The following is a 19,799-nucleotide window of genomic DNA, read 5'->3' on the forward strand; positions in this document are numbered from 1 at the left end:
AATGACACATTTGTGGCAACGTTAGAAATCCTTATTAATAAACTTCATGACAAGAAAATTGTTAAATCTGCAGCCTCTATGTAGTCAATCATCCTGCAAGAAACATTTCCCTTGATTAAATCCTACCAAGTTATTGGATAACATAGCCTTAGAGTCTTAGGTGTACTTCCTGAAATGAAGGCAAGATGGTCATGACTAGAATGTCTCTGATTAATGGTCTTATCATTCAGAGCTCTCTTAAGGCCAAAAAAAAAAAAACCGACTACTATATATTAATAGTAGTTGTTGTTGCAACAACAACAGGAATAAATGTTGGAAGACTTACACTAATGGGAGCAGGTATCACTTCATTTTGCTTCTTCAGAAGTTTTAAAAGATAATCAGCTCTTGTTTGCAGGTGTTTACCTTGAGGCTTTTGGTCAGAATCAGGTAAAATCTGTAAAATTTCATTTCAAATAAAATTCAATATATGAGAGGAATAAAAATAAATAAAAATTTCATGCATAAAAAATATATCACACTTTGAACCATCACCATTTAATGTCTACTTTTTACATGCTTGCATGGTTCACACAGAATTTGCTGTGACAGATGTTTTTGTGTGGCTGGATGTCCTTTCTGTTGCCAACCCTCGCCTGTTTCCAAGTAAGGTGACTAGAAGACAATGCACAACATCACTCGTATGGCTTTAAAGCAAGCTTCTTAACCACACAGCCACGTCTGTATGAATTTTTAAATTATTAAATTAAATGGAATAAAAGAACAAAGTTTTAAGGGAGAGAGAGAGATTTGAAAACGTACCTTATCACGTAAATTAAGCTCTGGATCCATTTTGATATCTTCCCAACTTCCAACACCATATTCATAAATGCCAACAAGTAGATTTATGTCATCTTCGATTTCCCACACACAGTCCCAGTGAACTAATTTCACACGACCATTTATTTCATAACTGAAATGACAAAAACAACCATTATTATTATCATTTATATACAAACACACACACACTCATTGTGTGTGTGTGTGTGTGTGTGTGTGTGTGTGTGTAAACATAGATATAATACACACACACGAATGTGCGTTTATTATATCTATGCTTAAACAAGTGCACCTAAAAAAAGAAAGATATTACCAAGAACAGAATTCAATCTATCAATTCTAAGAAATAGATACACCAAAACTTTGTCCTATTTTGTTATCAGATGCAGAATTTAGATAAACACACACACACATACACATATGTGTGTGTGTTATCTATTTCTATTGTAATGTGTGTTAAATTAATAAGCAAAGTGAACAAAGTACGAGAGCGGGGGTGAGGGTAAACCAAAGTATTTCTTTTCCATGAAGTACCACCTAAAAAGTAGGTGGAATCCCTACCATCTTCCCAATTTCATAGAATTTCTCATAATTATTTCAAAGGGATAAAAGGAAATTATGTAGCCACAAAACAAACCCATCATAATAACATTTGCCAATGTAGTAAACTTTATGGGTTAACAGGATATTGTTGGTGAGGTGCAGGCCACCCTTAATCAAATAGACCCCCAATCAAAGGAATTCCAACAGTCACCATCATGCTTTAATAATCCAATGTGGGGTGGGGCATGAGGAAGACTTGACTGCAGCTTCTAGCAGGTTCAGTGACCACTTTCTGTTTTTAGTGTGCGAGACAGAGTACAAGGCAACAAAACCAAATAGTTAGGAAATACATTTTGCAACCATTAGAGCTCTGTTCAAATTCCACTGAACAGCACCCTGAACAAGGGGCTTCTACCAAATCCTCAATTCAAGCCGAGCCTTGCAAATGAAACTGAGCAGGCAGAAACTGTAAGGAAGCCCATTAGATGGTATATGCCAGGATTTTAAAGGTCCAGCCTTGCCCAATACACTGTCATCATCATCATATCATCATTTAACATCCATCTTCCATGCTGGTATGGGTTAGACGGTTTGACAGGAGCTGGCCGCGTGCACGTGCATGCGTGCTAGTCCTACTTGAGGACTAACTCAAGAGTGTGTGCAATATCAGGCCACTTACATTTAAATTTGTCAACTCTTTTCCCACTGACACACACAATCTCTAGTACACTCATATGCTAGTTTTAAAGAGTCCCCCCCCCCTCACACACACACACAGACACTTTTTTTTTTTGATTCGTAAGAAACACTCTCTGATGGACTGAATGATATACAATTAAGAAAAGACGAAATAGAAACGAAACAATGTGAATCGACTTACGTCTTTTTCCCATCTTTTATTTTCAGACATGAAGACAAAGGTTCCAACTCTTGTTGTATTTTTAAAACTGCTTGGGCATTAACTGTGACTGCAGACAATTTGAAGGAAGGACCTCGATGTGTCCGTTTTCCAGCTGTTACAGAAAGGAAAATAAAAATGAATTGTCTAAATATTTAAGATATGGTTAACAAGACTGTAATTTCAGGCTATTAACTTCATCGTTAGAATATATCTTTACTACTACATTGTGCTTTCATTCGTTTGTATTCTGATAGTCATCAGGTGTCATTCCCGATTAATACTTGCTGATAACCTAATCAATAAACGGTTCAGTATGGCTGCCATCACTGAAAGTTATATTATATATGACCTAAAATCGCAAAAATAATATCTCGATGGAATAGTGGACAGATATAACTTACAACTGCCATATATTTAGAGATCACTCAAAATATGGTGAGTGAAGTATATTATTGATCAAAGCTTATAAGGTGGTGAGCTGGTAGAATCATTAAAACATGGGACAAAATGTTTAGTGGCAGCTTTACGTTCTGAGTTCAAATTCCACCATGGTCAACTTGGCTGTTTGTCATTCTTTCAGGGCAAATAAAATAAATACAAGTTAAGTACTGGAGCCAATGTCATTAACTTAACCCTGTTCCCTTAAAACTGATGGCTTACAGCTAAGATTTAAAACTATTCATCAGAGCCAGTCTTACTTTGGGCCCTCAGTATCTAATGAAAACATCAGAATGCCATCTTGACACATAGTGTGTCTTGAACATTGTTATATCTGCTGAAGGCTGACCCTCTCCAGGTTTGGACACAGCTAAATTCTTCCAGGAAGACTGAAAGACAGGAGAAGAATCGACCATAGAATAGGATTGGTATTTTACTCACTGACTGCCAAAAGGAAGAAAGGTAAAAGTTGACGTTGGCAGTACTTGAACTCAGAGCAGAGAGCTAGATCAGTTATTACAAGGCAATCTACCCAACACTCTAAAGATTTGGTTAATTTGCTCCCTGACTAACAAATCAATGAAACTAGTTTTCAGTGATTTAGGCTTTACTTGACACATATACCATAAAGAAAAAATAAATCTGGACTGGAAATCAACATAGCCAGATATACAACAGGAAGTTGTGAATAACTTCAAAACTCAATAAATTACACCAAAAAAAAAAAAAAAAGTGGGGAGAAACAGTTTCAGGATTTATCTCATTTGGAAACTGACCTTCATAATTCGGATCCTCTTCCAATCTTTCCTTGTGTTCAGTCATAGCATTTTCACATCGTCCTTTTAGTAACTCAGCAAGCCGTTTCAAATCAGTTTCAGATTTTTCTTGTAATTCAGCATCTCGAGATATAGCGTCCAGTCTGAAATTTATAATAAATTTACATATGACCATGTTTGTCAACAAGCAAAAAAAAAAAAAAAAACCCAGCAGTAAGTTATTTTACTAAATTCTTTGTTATATTTAAAATTAATTCAAAGAAACACAGAACATCTCAAAACAAATACAGTAACGAAAGGGTTAACATTCAGATTGCTCTGTTTAATGTAAAAGCATAGTTATTCACAGTTTTGAATTAATCATGCATTTATTTCATAGTTGTGAGACTTCAAAAATGCACTTGTTTGTTTTTAGAATGACATAGTAGGGTAGGTGTGAGGGGCCAGAATTGGTTCATTTGAATATTAAACAAGCAGAATATTTAGGTTGGATACGGTCAATTTAAATGCCAAAAGAGTTAATGTCATTCGATGTAGTTTATTCCTAAAAACTAGTGTACTGCTAGAATGTGTTTTATCACAGGTTTTCTAGAACAGGAGTTGACTCATACAAACTGGCAGAAGTAGAGAAGTAGAAAAGTTTGAACACAGAATTATATGGTTAGAAGTTCGTCCCTTTGACCTCATTACCATTTTATCTTCTATAATAACAACAACAACAACAACAGTCACCTGTTAATAGCATCGGGAATCTTCTTGTAACTTTTGACAAATCTACGAACTTCAGCATCAGTGAAACCCTTGATAGTATCCCTGTTCACAGTTCTTGGTCGACCCCTTTTACGAGGTTTGTCATCATCATCTTCTTCAGAACTTTCAGAGTCATCTCTATCTTTCTCTTTCTTCCGTCCTTTCTTTTCTTCATCAGAATCCATTTGAATCTGTTCAATGTTAATTGGGAATAAAATAAAACCTTTGTTTAGTGATCTGAGCAACTTATAAGTAATGTAAGATGCACATGTGCGCACACACATAATTTACTACTACGCATAATTGGCAATACAGGAAGGCACACATTGCACTGTCTTCTGCTATAGACTTAAGCCGTGGACATTGCTTAGAGAGTCCATAATATATAATAACATTCTAGCCTGGAAGTTGATCACAGGAACTGGCGAATTTTTATGAAGGAGGCTTTCGCTTCCAAAGTTATCTCAGGACTGTCTCTCTAGGTAGACCTGGTATTGATGATAGCCAAAAAGCCAGAAATTAATTTATTGGTCAACTTGAGGACACCACTAGATCACAGATGGTGTTTCAACCCCTTTTGCCTAAAGTGAGAATTTTCTTCATGGCAAACTGCAGTGAAAAATGGCCTTTAGAAGGTCAAATATGTCACAAATATATCTGAACTGATTTTAAAAGTTTGATTAATACATATCTACATAAATAGATATGCAAAAAAGTTAACTGAATATATATACTTCATAAACATCCACATTAATCTTATCAAAAACAAAATAGCAAAAATGTATTACAATGATTGTCTAAAGATTTCATCCAAATTCCAATTAATGATGTTTTTAAAATAATTTTTATAAAAGTTGAGTAAATCCATCCTCCTGTACCTGATGTATAGATTTTCTGATTCGAGGAGGTAAATTGAGCTCTAACATATGCTTTTTCGTCTCCTCCTCTTCAACCCTTTGTCGGTCATCTTCAGGTATAATAGACTCCCAGTCTCTACCTAAAACGGAAGAAAAAGTAGGTTTTAAAAATACAACAAATCTAGGTGAAATGACAAATTGTTTTCTTTTTGAAACTATTTTTACAATTACTTTCTTCATTTTGACATTGGTAAAATAGTTTCTGACAAAAAGTTGAAATTAACAATTATAGAAAGCTTTACAACAGGTTGAATGATAATTGTAAAAACCTTATGCAAATTACGAAATATAAATGAAGGAAAATAATTAAAGGTTCAGGGATTGTGGCAATTTGCTGTACTTGAGAAAATACATCAAGTTAAATAAAATCACAGTCATCCATACATACAGGCTTGTCCTTTACAGGTGCCAGTGCCATATAAAATGCACTTGTGCCAGTGCTGCATAAACGCACCCATGCCTGTGGAAAGTAAAAAGCACCCGGTAAATCGGTTGATGTCAGGAAGGGCATCCAGCCATAGAAATCATGCCACAACAGACAATCGGAGTGTGGACAGCTCCCCAGCTAACCAGCTCCAGTCAAACCATCCAACCCATGCCAGCATGGGAAACGGACATTAACCCTTTAGCATTCAGATTTCTAAATCAAATGTATTTATTCGTATGGTTTTGAATTAATCACAGTGGCCTAAAATGTTTTTATGTGTAACAGCAGGACAACACTGGAAGGATCAATGGTACAAATCCAACCCCGGCTGGAGTTAAACCCAAGAAGGACATGTGAAATAACACAGTCTAAGATAAACTATACCTAAAAGGACAGAATGGTCATGCTATCAGTCACTAGAGATCCAAGGCTGACCTGGAGATAAAACATCAATAACAACTTACCAATAGCTGGTTTTATTGGTTCATCTTCTTCCAAATTATCAAAGCTTACAACCTACAAAAAAGATGTATATAAATATATATATTTATATGTATATATATATATGTGCATGTACATAAGCATATCTATGTGTATGTGCACATATATATATATCTTAGGTGTATCAGCAGTCTACAGGTTCATTAAGCTTGCACCTACTCCAGTTTCCATGGCATATAAGCAATGGAGACTACAATATTACACCCTAAACAGACACTAGGTTGTCACAGAGTTGATCTCCTTGCCCCCAATTTCAGCTGAGTGGACAGAAACAACACAAAACGAAGTATTTTGCTCAAGAACACATCAGTCTGAGAAATAAAACCACACACTTGAGATTGGGAGTACCAACAGCCTAACCACTGGGCCATACAACTTTTCAAGCACACTCACACGCACAATATAAAATATTTGACTTTATCATTCCACCCGGAGTACATTTCATTGGAATAGAAACAAAATGAAAAAAAGGGGATCATTCTTACTAATTTCAGATCAAAATCCATAAAACTATACAAACTTTCTGTACAGATAGTGGAAAGGGAAAATATTCTATTCTGTACGTTGATTGGTATTGATTGGTTTTTAATTTAACCAGCTACAACAGTAATTAACAAATACTTGTGGGGCCCCAGTACACACACACAACAATGATATGCACAATATTCATCTACAGATATTTTTTGCAGTATTCAGCCAAATATTCAGTTATATAAACAATTCCTATAACATTTGGTTCAACAGATTACTTCTACAACAGTCAACCAAACATATTATTTCCACAACATCAAGTCACATACGAATCCCAAAATCAAAAAGATTTCATGAGAAAGGTAAATGTAAAAACCGCTACACTCCATAATTACGAAGCTGGTAAGTTGGCAGCTTAGGGCCAACAGGTGTTAATCAAAAAGTCACTTACTTTGAACTGTGAAAGAAGTTCATCACCGGCACTTGAGGTATCAGTATCTCTCGTTTCAGCACTCTGGAGAATGTGATCAATGTCGACCTAATAAATAGATGATCAATAATTAGTAATCCAGTCACAACAACCCATTAAGATTGCCATAGCAATGACTGATATTGTACATGTGCAATCCTTCCTCTTGCTCCTCAAATCCCTAATGCATTCTCTCCACCTGACATCAAAATCTGTGAATATTTGAGTCAACAGGACACTACACAAGCAGCTGAGGGCAATGATTAGTGTGTGGTCTTGCCTCTGGTGCTAAAATTTGACCATAACCAAAATATTTAACACTTTAACAGTTTGTTCATATAGCAGTAAATAGTAAATATTACAGGATGAAAAATTTCACTCCTGTTAACTGTAGAAGTACTGTAAATTTGATAAAAATATGTAATTGGTTTGTAATGTTTGGGTTAAGTCTTCCTTAGTACTTCATATTGTCGTCGTCATGGCACTCCGTCGGTTATGACGAGGGTTTCAGTCGATCCGATCAACGGAGCAGCCTGCTCATGAAATTGATGTGCAAGTGGCTGAGCACTCCACAGACACGTGTACCCTTAACATAGTTCTTGGGGAGATTCAGTTTGACAAGGCTGACCCTTTGAAATACAGGTACAACAGAAACAGGAAGAAAGAATGAGAAAAAGTTGGGGTGAAAAAGTGAGAGAAAGTTGTGGTGAGAGAGTACAGTAGGGTTCACCACCACCCCATGTCGGAGCCTCATGGAGCTTTAGGTGTTTTCTCTCAATAAACACTCACAACACCCAGTCTGGGAATCAAAACTGCGAGTCCGCTGCCCTAACCACTGGGCCATTGCGCCTCCACAGTACTTCATATGCAATAGAGCTAATGAAAATGAAGGATTACTGTCTAGTCAAGTCAATCATCACCACCACTTAGTGGAGTTGAGAATGAATGAACTGAATAATGTAGTCTACTTTCACTTTCACTAAATATAAGGTACAATGGTTGTGAGATTAAGCAGTTAGGGTTACTGACCACAGTCTCATGAAATCAAACTACAGAGCATTATAAAAATATCATTTGGTTCTGATTAACATTTTGATGGTACTAAAAATTGAGGGCATATGAAGAAAGCGGCTATTAATTAATTAATTAATTAATTATAAGTGTTCAAAGAGTTACTTACTTGAGGTTCATCTTCCTCTTCTTCATCTTCACCAAAGAGATCTTCAGCACCAAATTTCAGAATGGCAGCCAATTCCTCTTTATTAAACGGAGTATTATTACTGAAAATTACGTATTAAATATAAAATTTTTTAAAAATGACAACATTTAAAAATTTTGTAGCAATGAAAAAAAAGAACACACTGATCATAACAAACTGAGAAAGGCATTACAGGAAATATATATAGACGACTATATATGGTTAATTCATTGCCAACTAAACATCATGAGCCATTTTGTGCATTGCTCTACTCGTTCTGCTGCCTATAACAACCAAATAAGCAAAAAAAGACTAAAAACCAACCTTGAGGGCACATTTCCTCGGCTCAACACAGTACGGCCTGTTGTGTCCATGCTTTGAATGATTAAGTGATCCAACACCATTTTCTTCTTCGCTCGTTCCACAATGTTTTCTTCAACACTGCCTTTCGTCACTAATCGGTAGACACTCACCTGAAATAACAAGTAGGAATTAAACAAACTCTTTGAAACTTCTTTAGTTTCTTCTTTAATTACTGCCAAAGACGGAACACTAAGACTGCTCAGCCTATTCAAATACCCATAATGAATATCTTACAAGACTTTATATCATTCATGTTTTTTCTTGGAGTAATGGAGCCATTACTTCTCTTCATTGAGACGTCACAGCTCTAGCACAACGGACATGATTAGAATGTTGCAGGGAGGAATCACAAGATGGATTCTTCAAGCCAAGCTAACTGGCAAGAAACCTAGAGGTATACCAAAATTGAAACGGTTGGATAATATCCAGTTTCAGTTGGCAATATTTAGGAATCCAACTAGAAAGTCTAATGACAGCTACTTTTGATAGGAGCCTATGGTGGAGGTGCCTGAGGACCCTACCCCAACAAAACCCTACCAGGAATAATGGGCAGAAAAGGTGGATGGATGGAATATAGATTTGCATATGGAAAACATGAAGATATTTCTATAGCACTCAACAGATTACCCTATCTTCTGAAACTACTTTCTCATCATGTTTTTTTTACCTTAAAACCTACCCCTTTAAAAAAATCAAACAGAACAGAGTTAACCACCACCCAGTTAAATCCCATTTGCTCCAATGACAGTATGAGGACTGCAAAAAGTCATTAGTAGAGCATTCCCCATCTAATTTATTTCTTAATTAAATCAACACAAACAAAAATAAAATATTTTTAATAATTATTTAACACATTAACATTCAGATTGCTCTGTCAAATGCAATGCTTATTTATTTGCTTTATTTTGAATCATCTCAGAGCTTCAAGATTTTTTAATGATATGATTGTTTATTTTTGGAATGACATTGTAGGGTAGGTATGAGGTCAGATCTGGCTGGTTTGAGCATAAAACAGGTGGAATATTTGGGCCAGATATGGCCTGTTTAAATGCTGAACAATTAAAGACGTCTCAGTCCCTTACCTGATTTTTTTGCCCAATCCTGTGGGCACGTGCTTGTGCTTGTAAGTCATTCTGAGGGTTCCAATCACTGTCGAATATAATGACAGTGTCTGCAGTAGCCAAATTTACACCGAGGCCACCAGCCCGAGTAGACAAAAGGAAGCAGAAATCCTGTGGTGAAGAAAGAAAACAAATAAAGTCTTGTCAACATACGGACATCAAAACAACAGAATGTGGTACCCAGTCAAAGGATTTCTCCAACACAATGAATGCTAGTGAGGTAAGAATTTAGAAGGAAATGAGTACTTACGGTAGAACCTTCAGCATTGAAATGATCGAGGGCTTGTTTACGAAGATCTCCACGTATGGACCCATCTAGTCTCTGGCAATAACAAAATAACACTAATTTAAATAAAAAACCACATAAAGGGCTAACAAATTTCTCAGGCATAAACAATGCTTGATAAAAATAGGATGACATTTACAAGATAAAAAAAATTGTTTAATAAAAATAAAACAATTTTGAAAGGAGGAAGCAGGATTTTAATTAGAATCATGTGAAAAAAATCTTAATCTCAACAAAGAAAAGTATATATATTCTTGAGGAGAAGAATAATCTGGTCTTATTTATAGCAAAAACAAGTGGAGTTGATGGACTGACTCTGTCATTTTATATGTTATGAGAAAGATGCCTTGTATTTTTTATGTTTTGGTGATAGAAAGGCCATTTTGCTATAAAACACTGCCTCGGAAAACTCATCCAACCCATGCCAGCATGAAAACACAGACATAAAATGATGGTAATGAAAGTGTTTGCCATTATCTATAGCATTTCACCTGTCTTGACATAGAGTTCAAATTCCGCCATTATCTATGGTTACCCTAACTTGGTTTATCTAAAACCTTTTCTTTTCCCTCAAGCAGCTCTTTCAGTGAATGTTTTTTTTTTTTGTGTAGAGCTTTTAGACACAAATCATAAATAACTGAAGTTCCATGGACCTTTAGATATGAAACTCTGGTAGTCTTATCAACTACAAGTTCATGGATTCAAGCCTCAACTCCTACTACTGTGGTTAATCTCAAGAGTCAAATATTACAATACTTATGCTAGACATTACACAAAACTGAACAAAGTGCTCTCCCGAATCACCCCACTTCACAATTATACAATTCAGCAGAAGAAAACTCTCTGAGTGGTTGGCGTTAGGAAGGGCATCCAGCTGTAGAAACTCTGCCAAATCAGATTGGAGCCTGGTGTTGCCATCCGGTTTCACCAGTCCTCAGTCGAATCGTCCAACCCATGCTAGCATGGAAAGCAGACGTTAAACGATGATGATGATGAAAACTGAACTACAAGAACAATAATAAATTCAAATTAGACAAACTTATAAAATGAATTTAATTTTAAAAAAAAAAAGAATTTAAAAAAAAACACATGTCAACATACTTGAAATGGGAAATGCTTGAGCATAAGATACTCTGCAAGAATATCCAACATGCGCACCATCTGAGAGAAGATTAATACTCGGTGACCATTTTCTTTCAACTTCACCAACAGTTTATCCAACAATAACAGTTTGCCACTGCCTCTTATTAACAGCTGTAGCTTATTGAACTTAAAGTTTTCCTCAGTACGAATCAGTTGTGCATGATTGCAACACTTCTTCAACTCCATCACTATGTTCACAAAGCTACTCACACTGCCTTTCACTCCTTTACTCAGTGCCTTGTAATTTTTCGTCAAAATCCACCTGGCAACAGTAAAATAAAACGATTCAAGTATTTGTCACATATGTTTAAGATATTCAGGAAAAGTGTAAACAATTAAAGTCTAAGCAGTAGAAACTACTTTCAAAAATTTTCTTTCTTTCTCTCTTTTTTAAATCAAGAAGGAAGCCTTGTAAGTGGATTTGGTAAACAGAAAGTGAAAGTAGACCATTGTGTATATATATATATATACATATACGTATATGTAAGCATGTCATGTTTCTATACATCTTACTTCTATGAAAGTTACAACATATAGACAGTGTTGTCATCAGTTCTCTTGTCAACAAATTCTTCACAGGGCCTCCAAAACTAGTGAGGGAGGGAAGGAGTGGGGGAATTCTCCAACGGGAATTCTGACCCGAATGCTTGCAACACAGAGTGGACTCTGCTAAGGCAGCCAAAACGACTTTGGTGACATTCACCCCTTGGGTAATGGATTAAGTCTACCACTCAAGTAGGCTGTGGTGGGATTTGAAAACAAGATGCAAAAAATCAAGGCAGATACCACAAGGCATCCATTCTAACTTTCTTACAATTATACCAATTTTTTTTTAAAACTCTGACCTCGATGAGATTTGAACTCAGAACGTATATCACCAGAAGAAATGCTGCTACGCATTTTGACCAATGCACTAACAATTCTACCAGTTCACTGCCTTTTAATGCAAGTAAATAATAAAAACCCAACACGGAGTCTAGCTGTCGTGATATGGTGACTTGTGTGCCTTAATGACCCTGATAACTACACCAGCAGAGCACAAACCTCAGCTCAGGACCTCCCATGTTGGACATATCAAAGGATAGGGGTCAGATTAGTATGGACTGCCTCTTCCCCAGAGATAAAAATGGGTTTGCATAGGGCCAACAGCTCTACCTAGAAAAAAAGCAAAGTTACAAATGCATCAATGACAATTCAAAACCAACAAAGCCCGAAGGAGGAAGGCACACCCCCAGGGAAACACATGACAAAGTGCAGCAAAAAGAGAGTAAAAGCAAGGATCTAATCGGAGAAAAGCAGAAAAGACAGCCCAGAGCAGAGAAGAGTGGAGAAAAGTGATGAATGGCCTCTGCTCCATAGAGAGCAAAGGGCTTAAGTAAATAAATAATAAAAAATGAATTCAAATTACTTATAATATTGTTTCTGAATAGAAGACATTTCAACTCTGAGAATTCGTTCTACCTGAAATTAGAAAAAAAAAAAAACAATTTATATTTGTTTTTTTAATCTTATAAAAATATTAAGGTGACAATAAAACATACAATTAGAATAGTTACAAGCAAACAGCAGTCATTCTCTTACAATGTTATTTACAAATAATAATAATAATAATAATGATACTAAAATCAGTTGGTACAACAGTTAACCCTTATCAAAGGGATTTTGCAATAAAAATTAGTTAAAAAGGGCTGCTTACAGCAGACAGTGGAAGCATAGCAAATAGCTGTGAAATTTAACTTCTGGATATTTGATATAGCCCCACCTTTTGATACACTATGACAATGTAAAGATTAGGCTTAATGTAGGACTGCATAGCCCAGTATAGCCCTGTCCATGAGGGTTTCTGTAAAAAACATCCACCTGTGACATTTCTTCTGTAGTATGTGATGATAGCAGATGAAGATGATGATTGGCAAGTTCAGGAAATTGAAATCAGTATTAAAATGTCTATTTTTGTTGCAGCACCGGAGGCAAGTCTTTTCTGCTATAGTTGCAGGCCAACCAAAGCCTTGTAAGTGGATTTAGTAGACAGTAAGTGAAAGAAGACCATCATATATATACACATATATGTATTTCTATACTCGTATGCCTATCTTTGTATTTGCTTACATCTCACTTGCTTCTATGCAAGTTGTAACATACGGTCAGTGTTGTTATTATTGTTCTCAGTTTCCGTGTCAACAAATCATCTACTAGCTTTGCATCTTTGAGGCCACACAGAATAAGAGATCCCTTATTGGAAAAACAGGTAAAGGTTAGCAACAGAAAGGGCATCCAGCTGTAAAACAATACCTCAGTAATGTAATCATCTAACCCATGCTGGCATGGAGAAACAGACGCAAAAACAAAAAAATTGCATAAAGTATACTTATGAATTATGATAGATTCCACTTTGTAATTATCCATTCATTACTAATTATTAAGAATGGTTATATGTAGTAGCCATTACAGAGTATTACCAGTAATTGTGAACTGTGAAAGAGTTGATTCAGAGAGAATAAAATAAGCAATTAGAGTTATATTCCATTCAATGGAAACTATTAATGTCAAACTGTAAACAAGCATACCTTCGCTGGTAGAGACTTCTCTACGTCCTTTTTCACTCTTCTTAATAAAAATGGTTCTAATTCTTTATGCAAACTTGAGAAGCCAGTTTTATCTTCACTGGAATGTCGGTCTTCAAATTCTTGCCATTTAGCAAATCTGTAAAATTGTAAAATACACTAAAGTCAGTGAATTTGCAAATTGAAAATAAATCCTAATCAAAATGATGGTGGTGGTGGTGGCATTTAATCTGACGGAGCAAACCTTGAACAAAAACAGTTTAGCAACACCTATCACATCTTTTATTCAGACAAAATGTATTTAGGACTACACATGTTTTCTTTTTAAGATGATAGTGTAAGGAGATTTAGTTGCTATTTCTAGTAGGTCCAGTGACTGGATAAAGGCTTCTTAGATTGCTCTACCACGCAATACTGATTTCTTTCACAGACTCAAGGCTTCATGTCTAATGGGTGCCAGAGATTATGAGCTTGTAATATGGTCGTGGCTTTCCCAACGGCAGTAGGTGATGTAATTGAAGTGTGACTGCTGCAATGGCGAATGAAAACCTGATCCAACAATCATTCACTTCTCCACCTGACCCCCACACCATGCCACATTGCCAATTCAAAGGTAGTAATAATCACAAGTATACAGAGACATACATACATATGTACACACAAAATGTGAACACACGGTAGAAAAATAATAAAATCTACAGAAAAAAGTTGGCTCACATACTACTTACTTTTCAGGCATAATGAAATGCAATAAGGACCATAACTCTTTCAAAGAGTTCTGCAATGGTGTCCCAGTGATCAACAGTCTGTGGTTAGTATCAAATTCTTTTAAAGATTTATACAGCAGTGAATCATCATTTTTTAAACGATGAGCTTCATCTACACCAAGAAAAGCCCAACCGACATTGCCAAGAAAAGACTACAAAGATAAAAAAACGAAAACAAATATTAAATTAACAACCAAAAAAGAGATGATTTTTCTCTTTCTCTCTCTCTTACACACACACACACACACACACAACATATGAATATGACACATTTTATTAGTTCAAAAGATCTAGAATGTTTCAAGTGAACAAGCAAAAAGTAGAAAATATTTATTGAAAATAATGCCATGCTGGTGCCAAGTAAAAAGTACCCCCGTGCTAGTGTCACATAAAAAGCACCCATGCTAGTGCCATGTATAAAGCTTTGGTGCTGGTGTCACATAAAAAGCACCCAGTACACTCTGTAAAGTGGTTGGCATTAGGAAGGTCACCCAGCTGAAGAAACCAAGCCAAAACAATCAGAGCCTGGTGCAGTTCTCCGGCTTGCTAGATCCTGTTAAACCGTCCAGCCTATGCCAGGATGGACAATGGACAGTAAATGATGACGTAGATATTGGTTCAAATAACCACAAAGGATTATTTAGCTTTATCTTCACCATCCTGTCCTATGCTGCCCAAAACTTTTCAAGGATCTAGATTAACAACTTGTCCCATCCATGACTGCCTGTAATTCCCATAACCTCTATCTGCATTTAAAAGAGAACTATCTATATCAAAATAAGAATATCATTGAAAATCTTGCCACTTTATTGATAAACACCTGACTTCACTATCATTCAATGTAAACATGAAATTTGTATTCTCTGAATATTTTGTATATTTTTTCCTACGTATTTTTTTTTTGTTTTTTTTGTTTTTTTTAAATAATATTTTAGACTTGAAAGAAATGGATAGCAGCTTTACATTCAGTAAAGGTGATGAAACAAAATATATGTCAGAAGAATTTTCGAAACATTTAGAAGCAGCAAATGAAAAATGTAAGCCAACAAGAAATTATTATTAATTTTAAATTATTGGGTTTTCACAAGAATAAGAAATTAAATCTCTGTAGCATTAAGAATTTTTCTCTTATTAATCTCCCACTGGATGGATAAGACATCTCTGGCTGTCACAGACAATCTCAGAAGATCTAGTAAGTATTCTCTGTAGCTAGAAGAACTGAAAGACCAAGAGTCTCCAGATATGAACAGCTAATCAAATCATTTTATCCAATCAGATTAAACATTTCTCTTCTACACCAAGTAAAATCAAAAGAAAATATCTTAAATGAAAACCATTTACCTTATCTTTCAATAAGATTTCATATGTGGTGAGGATAACATTGAACTTTAATCGTTTATTACCAGGGTGACACCATTCATATTCTCGAATCTGTGAATAAGAAAATATTAATATTTTTCAGCATATTCTGTAAAAATACAGGCATGAGTATGGTGCAGTTAAGAAGCTCGTTTCCCAACCATGTGGTCTTTTACTGAAGGCACTCATGGTGTCAGGAAATGGTACTGAATCAAGCAATGGATTAAATCTACTACTACCACCCAAGCAGGTCAAGGTGGGATCTGAAATCAGAATGCAAAGAACCAGAACAAATACCACAAGGTATCTGGTCTGATATTCTAACAGATCCACTCACCCACCATCTTGAATCGATAGTCCTATAAGCATAAATATTACTGATTTTCTTACCTTATTTCTGCTGTTAATATCACCGATGTAGATCACTACATTAATTTCAGGAGCCCAGTTTCTGAATTCTCTTTGCCATGCCACAATTGTAGACAAGGGCACGACAAGTAAAAAAGGTCCATACAACTGAAAAGTGTTGAAGAGTGTGGAGAGGAATCCAATGGTTTGAATAGTTTTCCCAAGACCCATTTCATCAGCCAAAATGCAAGAATTCTCTCTGAAAACAAAACAACATCAATTTACATCAGATCTTAAGGTAGCAAGCTAGTAGGATAGTTAGCACAAGTTCAAATTCTGCCATGGTTGACTTTGTTTTTCAACCTATTAGTAGAAGGTGACGAGCTGGCAGAGTCGTTAGCATGCCAGACAAAATGCTTAGTGGTATTTCATCTGCCGTTACGTTCTGAGTTCAAATTCCGCCGAGGTCAACTTTGCCTGTCATCCTTTCAGGGTTGATTAAATAAGTACCAGTTACACACTGGAGTCAATGTAATTGACTTAATCCCTATGCCTGTCCCCTCTATGTTTATCCCCCTGTGGGCAATAAATAAATAAAATAAGTATCAGTAGAGCACTGGGGTTTATGTAATCAACTTCCCTAAAATTGCTGGCCTTGTGCTAAAATTTGAAACCAATATTACATCAGATCTTTTACATTGATAGAGTTGATTATATCAACCTTAACGCGTATAACTGCTTCATCATTTAATGCCTGCCTTCCATGCTGGCATGGGTGGGACGGTTTGACAGGGGTCGGCCAGGCAGAAGCCTGCACCAGACTTCTGTGACTGTATTGGCAGGATTTTTACAGCTGGATGCTCTTCCTAACAGCAACCACTTTACAGAGTGTTCTGGGTGCTTTTATGCAGCACCGGCATGGGTGCATTTACAAGGTACCAGTATGGGTGCTTTTTATGCAGCACCCACAAACCCACAAGCCCTTGAATTTTGAAAACATCTTTGTCCTTATTAAGTTAGCATCTACAATATAAATTAACATGAAATGCTGATGGAAAGTTTAAAATTAGATTTATTTTAAAACAGGATGTCTGTATCATAAAACCAAGGGCAGTTTTGGGGCAGCGTGGTATTATTAAGGTTAAACTGAGCAGATTTACTCAAATGATTTAGGCAGAACAACAGCACACTGGCAGTAGCAAGAAGACTCTTATGGTTTGATCTCTGGACCATTTTATCAGCAGGCCAACCAACCACCTTAACCTAGTCTCCAATGTGCTTTTACAATGGCAATAACAAAGTTTCAATGTAGATTTTCAAATAAAAAATCAACTTACTTGCACCAGGCATGTGTCAACCAGTTGATACCATCCAACTGGTAATCTCGAAGAATCAGGTTCTCAGCACCCCCCAAATATTTAGACTGGTGCTTGGCAGGCTGGAATTTTGGACGGCATTTCAAAACCTTCATTTTTTTTTTTTCCCCCCAAAAAAGAAAAAGAGAGAAAGGTATTAATTAAAGAAGAAAAACAATCTAAAACTTCATAAATATACGTTCATATACTCCTCAAGGAGTTTTTCAAGAATAATTTAATTTACAAAAACGCAACTTCTGCAACCTTTAGAAATTCTACTGTTACCAGATCAAATTCAGTTGCTCCCTTATACATTCAGGATATATTCTGCTCTTAATCCAAGTAATCCTGCTTCCACAACTATACCATTTTTACTACATCTTCTTTTTAAAAGACCCACAATAAACATTATATGAGATCTTGTCTTAGAACTCACACATTCCTGTTCCCAACTCCCTCTCTCTCGTCCCCCTTCCTCTCTCTCTCTCTCACAAACTTCCTACAGTTCTTCAAAAACCAATTTTCTCAATCCCATTTTAAGTGAGTCAACAAGGAAACCTGTACGCAGTCAGCTGATCTGTTAGAAACAACAGCCAATCTTCCCTCAAATCACCAAGAAAGCCCTAAACGCACTTACCTTATTCTGTTTTAATGGAATTTTCTGGGATTTATTTCTCATGTGGTATTCGTCAACAAATTTCTTAAATTTGTTACTGATCAGCTCTCCATCTTCCCAAGTACAATCAGCATGGGCTAAACCTTGCCATTTGCACAAATAGTCAGGATAACCATTGTCAACATTGTTCGTTTTCTGGTTGCTGTGGGCTGGAAAATACATGTTAAACAGAGAGTTGAGTTGTTGATGTTGTTGTATAACCACAGGACAATCTTTACTGAAAAGGTCTATAATCCTAAGCATCTCAGCCATGACAGCCATGTCTTTTTTCAGGCATAGTATGTATAACAAACCACATAATCCAATGCATAATTTTCATTTTTAAGAGTGCACAATGTGATTTAGAGAGACTGGCCTGCTATTTCTAGCAGGCTGTGCAACTATGTGGAGGCTCCATTTCTTTTTTACAGCTTAGACAGAGAAGGAATGGCAACAATTATTACATTTTTGCAGGATCTCTACGATTAGTGAAAGAGAATGGGGAAGAAATCAAAGACCTGACCAAAATGCTTCCAACAAGGTGAAGTCCACCAAAGACACCTAAGTGCTCTCCCTGACGTGGTTAGAGTGTTGGACAAATGATCATAAGATTGTAGTTTCAATTCCACTGTGCTCTTAAGCAAAACACTTCATTTCATGTTGCTCAAGTCTACTCGGTAAAAATGTGTGTGTGTGTGTGTGTGTGTGTGCCAGAAAAACTGGGAAACCAGCTCTATGCTCCTTATGGGGTAATTTAGACTAACTAATGAGCAATCATAAGATATTTGAATTCCATCACTTACTCCACTCATCAACCAACACTAACTTTACATTTAATCAGATTTGATTGATATTTCATTTGTAGCAAAGTGCTTACCTATAATCCTTTCTATTTTCGAGTACTGCTGATAGAGTTCTGTGATCATTTCCTGTTGGCAATCGTAGTATTCTAAATCTTCTGGGGTGGCAGTTTCACGCCTGTCAATTAAAGAAGAATATTTCATTTGTCTTAAATATTACAAAATGATATTTGAAAACAAAACAAAACAAAACAAAAAAACAAAAAAAATGGGTATTTAACAAAAAAGCCATGCAGATTAACAGTCAGAAAAACTATCTACAACTGATCTCTCACAGTTAATCCTAATGATGTCATGACACTCCAACAGTTTCCACAGCAATAAAATCTCACATTTATTCATTAAAAACATGAATTAAGAGAAGTGTAACATACAAGAGATATTTTATCATTTATCCCAAGAAAGTATTAAGTGTTGCTATTTACTTTTTAACACCTTTATTTTTTCCAAATCACTTACCATTCCAATATCTCCTCCTCTTTTCTCTTGAAATTCTCCAGTTTTTTCAGACCATTGACCTTCTGTTCTCTTAATGAAGCTTCCATTTCCCAGGTGTTGTGGATATGTGCCCAGCCCTTCCATTTAATGAGGTATTGTATTTCAGTCTCATCTGTGGTTGGATTGACATCCGCATTGGGGTCTCCTTCTTGTTCCACATTGTAGACTGTAGTCTTACTGCCGACAGCTGTACATTACACATAAACCATGATTATACATATGGACACATATTTTATATATATATATATATATATATATATATATATATAT

The 19,799-nt window shown here is 36.0% G+C and overlaps 1 protein-coding gene across 4 annotated transcripts in view; it reads right to left on the reverse strand.

Annotated features, from left to right (window-relative positions):
• LOC106870781 (chromodomain-helicase-DNA-binding protein 1) overlaps positions 1–19,799 on the reverse strand; it is a 62,115-nt gene that overhangs the window by 7,712 nt on the left and 34,604 nt on the right. For all 4 annotated transcript variants that reach the window (XM_052973346.1, XM_052973343.1, XM_052973345.1 and 1 more), the window contains 22 exons: positions 19,491–19,716; positions 19,049–19,149; positions 18,154–18,341; positions 17,499–17,626; positions 16,204–16,420; positions 15,796–15,885; positions 14,416–14,606; positions 13,691–13,826; positions 12,532–12,584; positions 11,082–11,385; positions 9,945–10,016; positions 9,656–9,805; positions 8,535–8,683; positions 8,193–8,292; positions 6,995–7,081; positions 6,036–6,087; positions 5,106–5,224; positions 4,210–4,418; positions 3,478–3,620; positions 2,243–2,375; positions 802–952; positions 326–436 (listed from right to left, as the gene is read on the reverse strand). In XM_052973346.1, the coding sequence (XP_052829306.1) occupies positions 326–436; positions 802–952; positions 2,243–2,375; positions 3,478–3,620; positions 4,210–4,418; positions 5,106–5,224; positions 6,036–6,087; positions 6,995–7,081; positions 8,193–8,292; positions 8,535–8,683; positions 9,656–9,805; positions 9,945–10,016; positions 11,082–11,385; positions 12,532–12,584; positions 13,691–13,826; positions 14,416–14,606; positions 15,796–15,885; positions 16,204–16,420; positions 17,499–17,626; positions 18,154–18,341; positions 19,049–19,149; positions 19,491–19,716 (3,110 nt within the window). The remainder of the gene's footprint in view (positions 1–325; positions 437–801; positions 953–2,242; positions 2,376–3,477; positions 3,621–4,209; positions 4,419–5,105; positions 5,225–6,035; positions 6,088–6,994; positions 7,082–8,192; positions 8,293–8,534; positions 8,684–9,655; positions 9,806–9,944; positions 10,017–11,081; positions 11,386–12,531; positions 12,585–13,690; positions 13,827–14,415; positions 14,607–15,795; positions 15,886–16,203; positions 16,421–17,498; positions 17,627–18,153; positions 18,342–19,048; positions 19,150–19,490; positions 19,717–19,799) is intronic.

This window comes from Octopus bimaculoides, chromosome 15 (assembly GCF_001194135.2).
Source record: "Octopus bimaculoides isolate UCB-OBI-ISO-001 chromosome 15, ASM119413v2, whole genome shotgun sequence".
In the NCBI taxonomy this organism is placed as follows: Eukaryota; Metazoa; Mollusca; class Cephalopoda; order Octopoda; family Octopodidae; genus Octopus; species Octopus bimaculoides.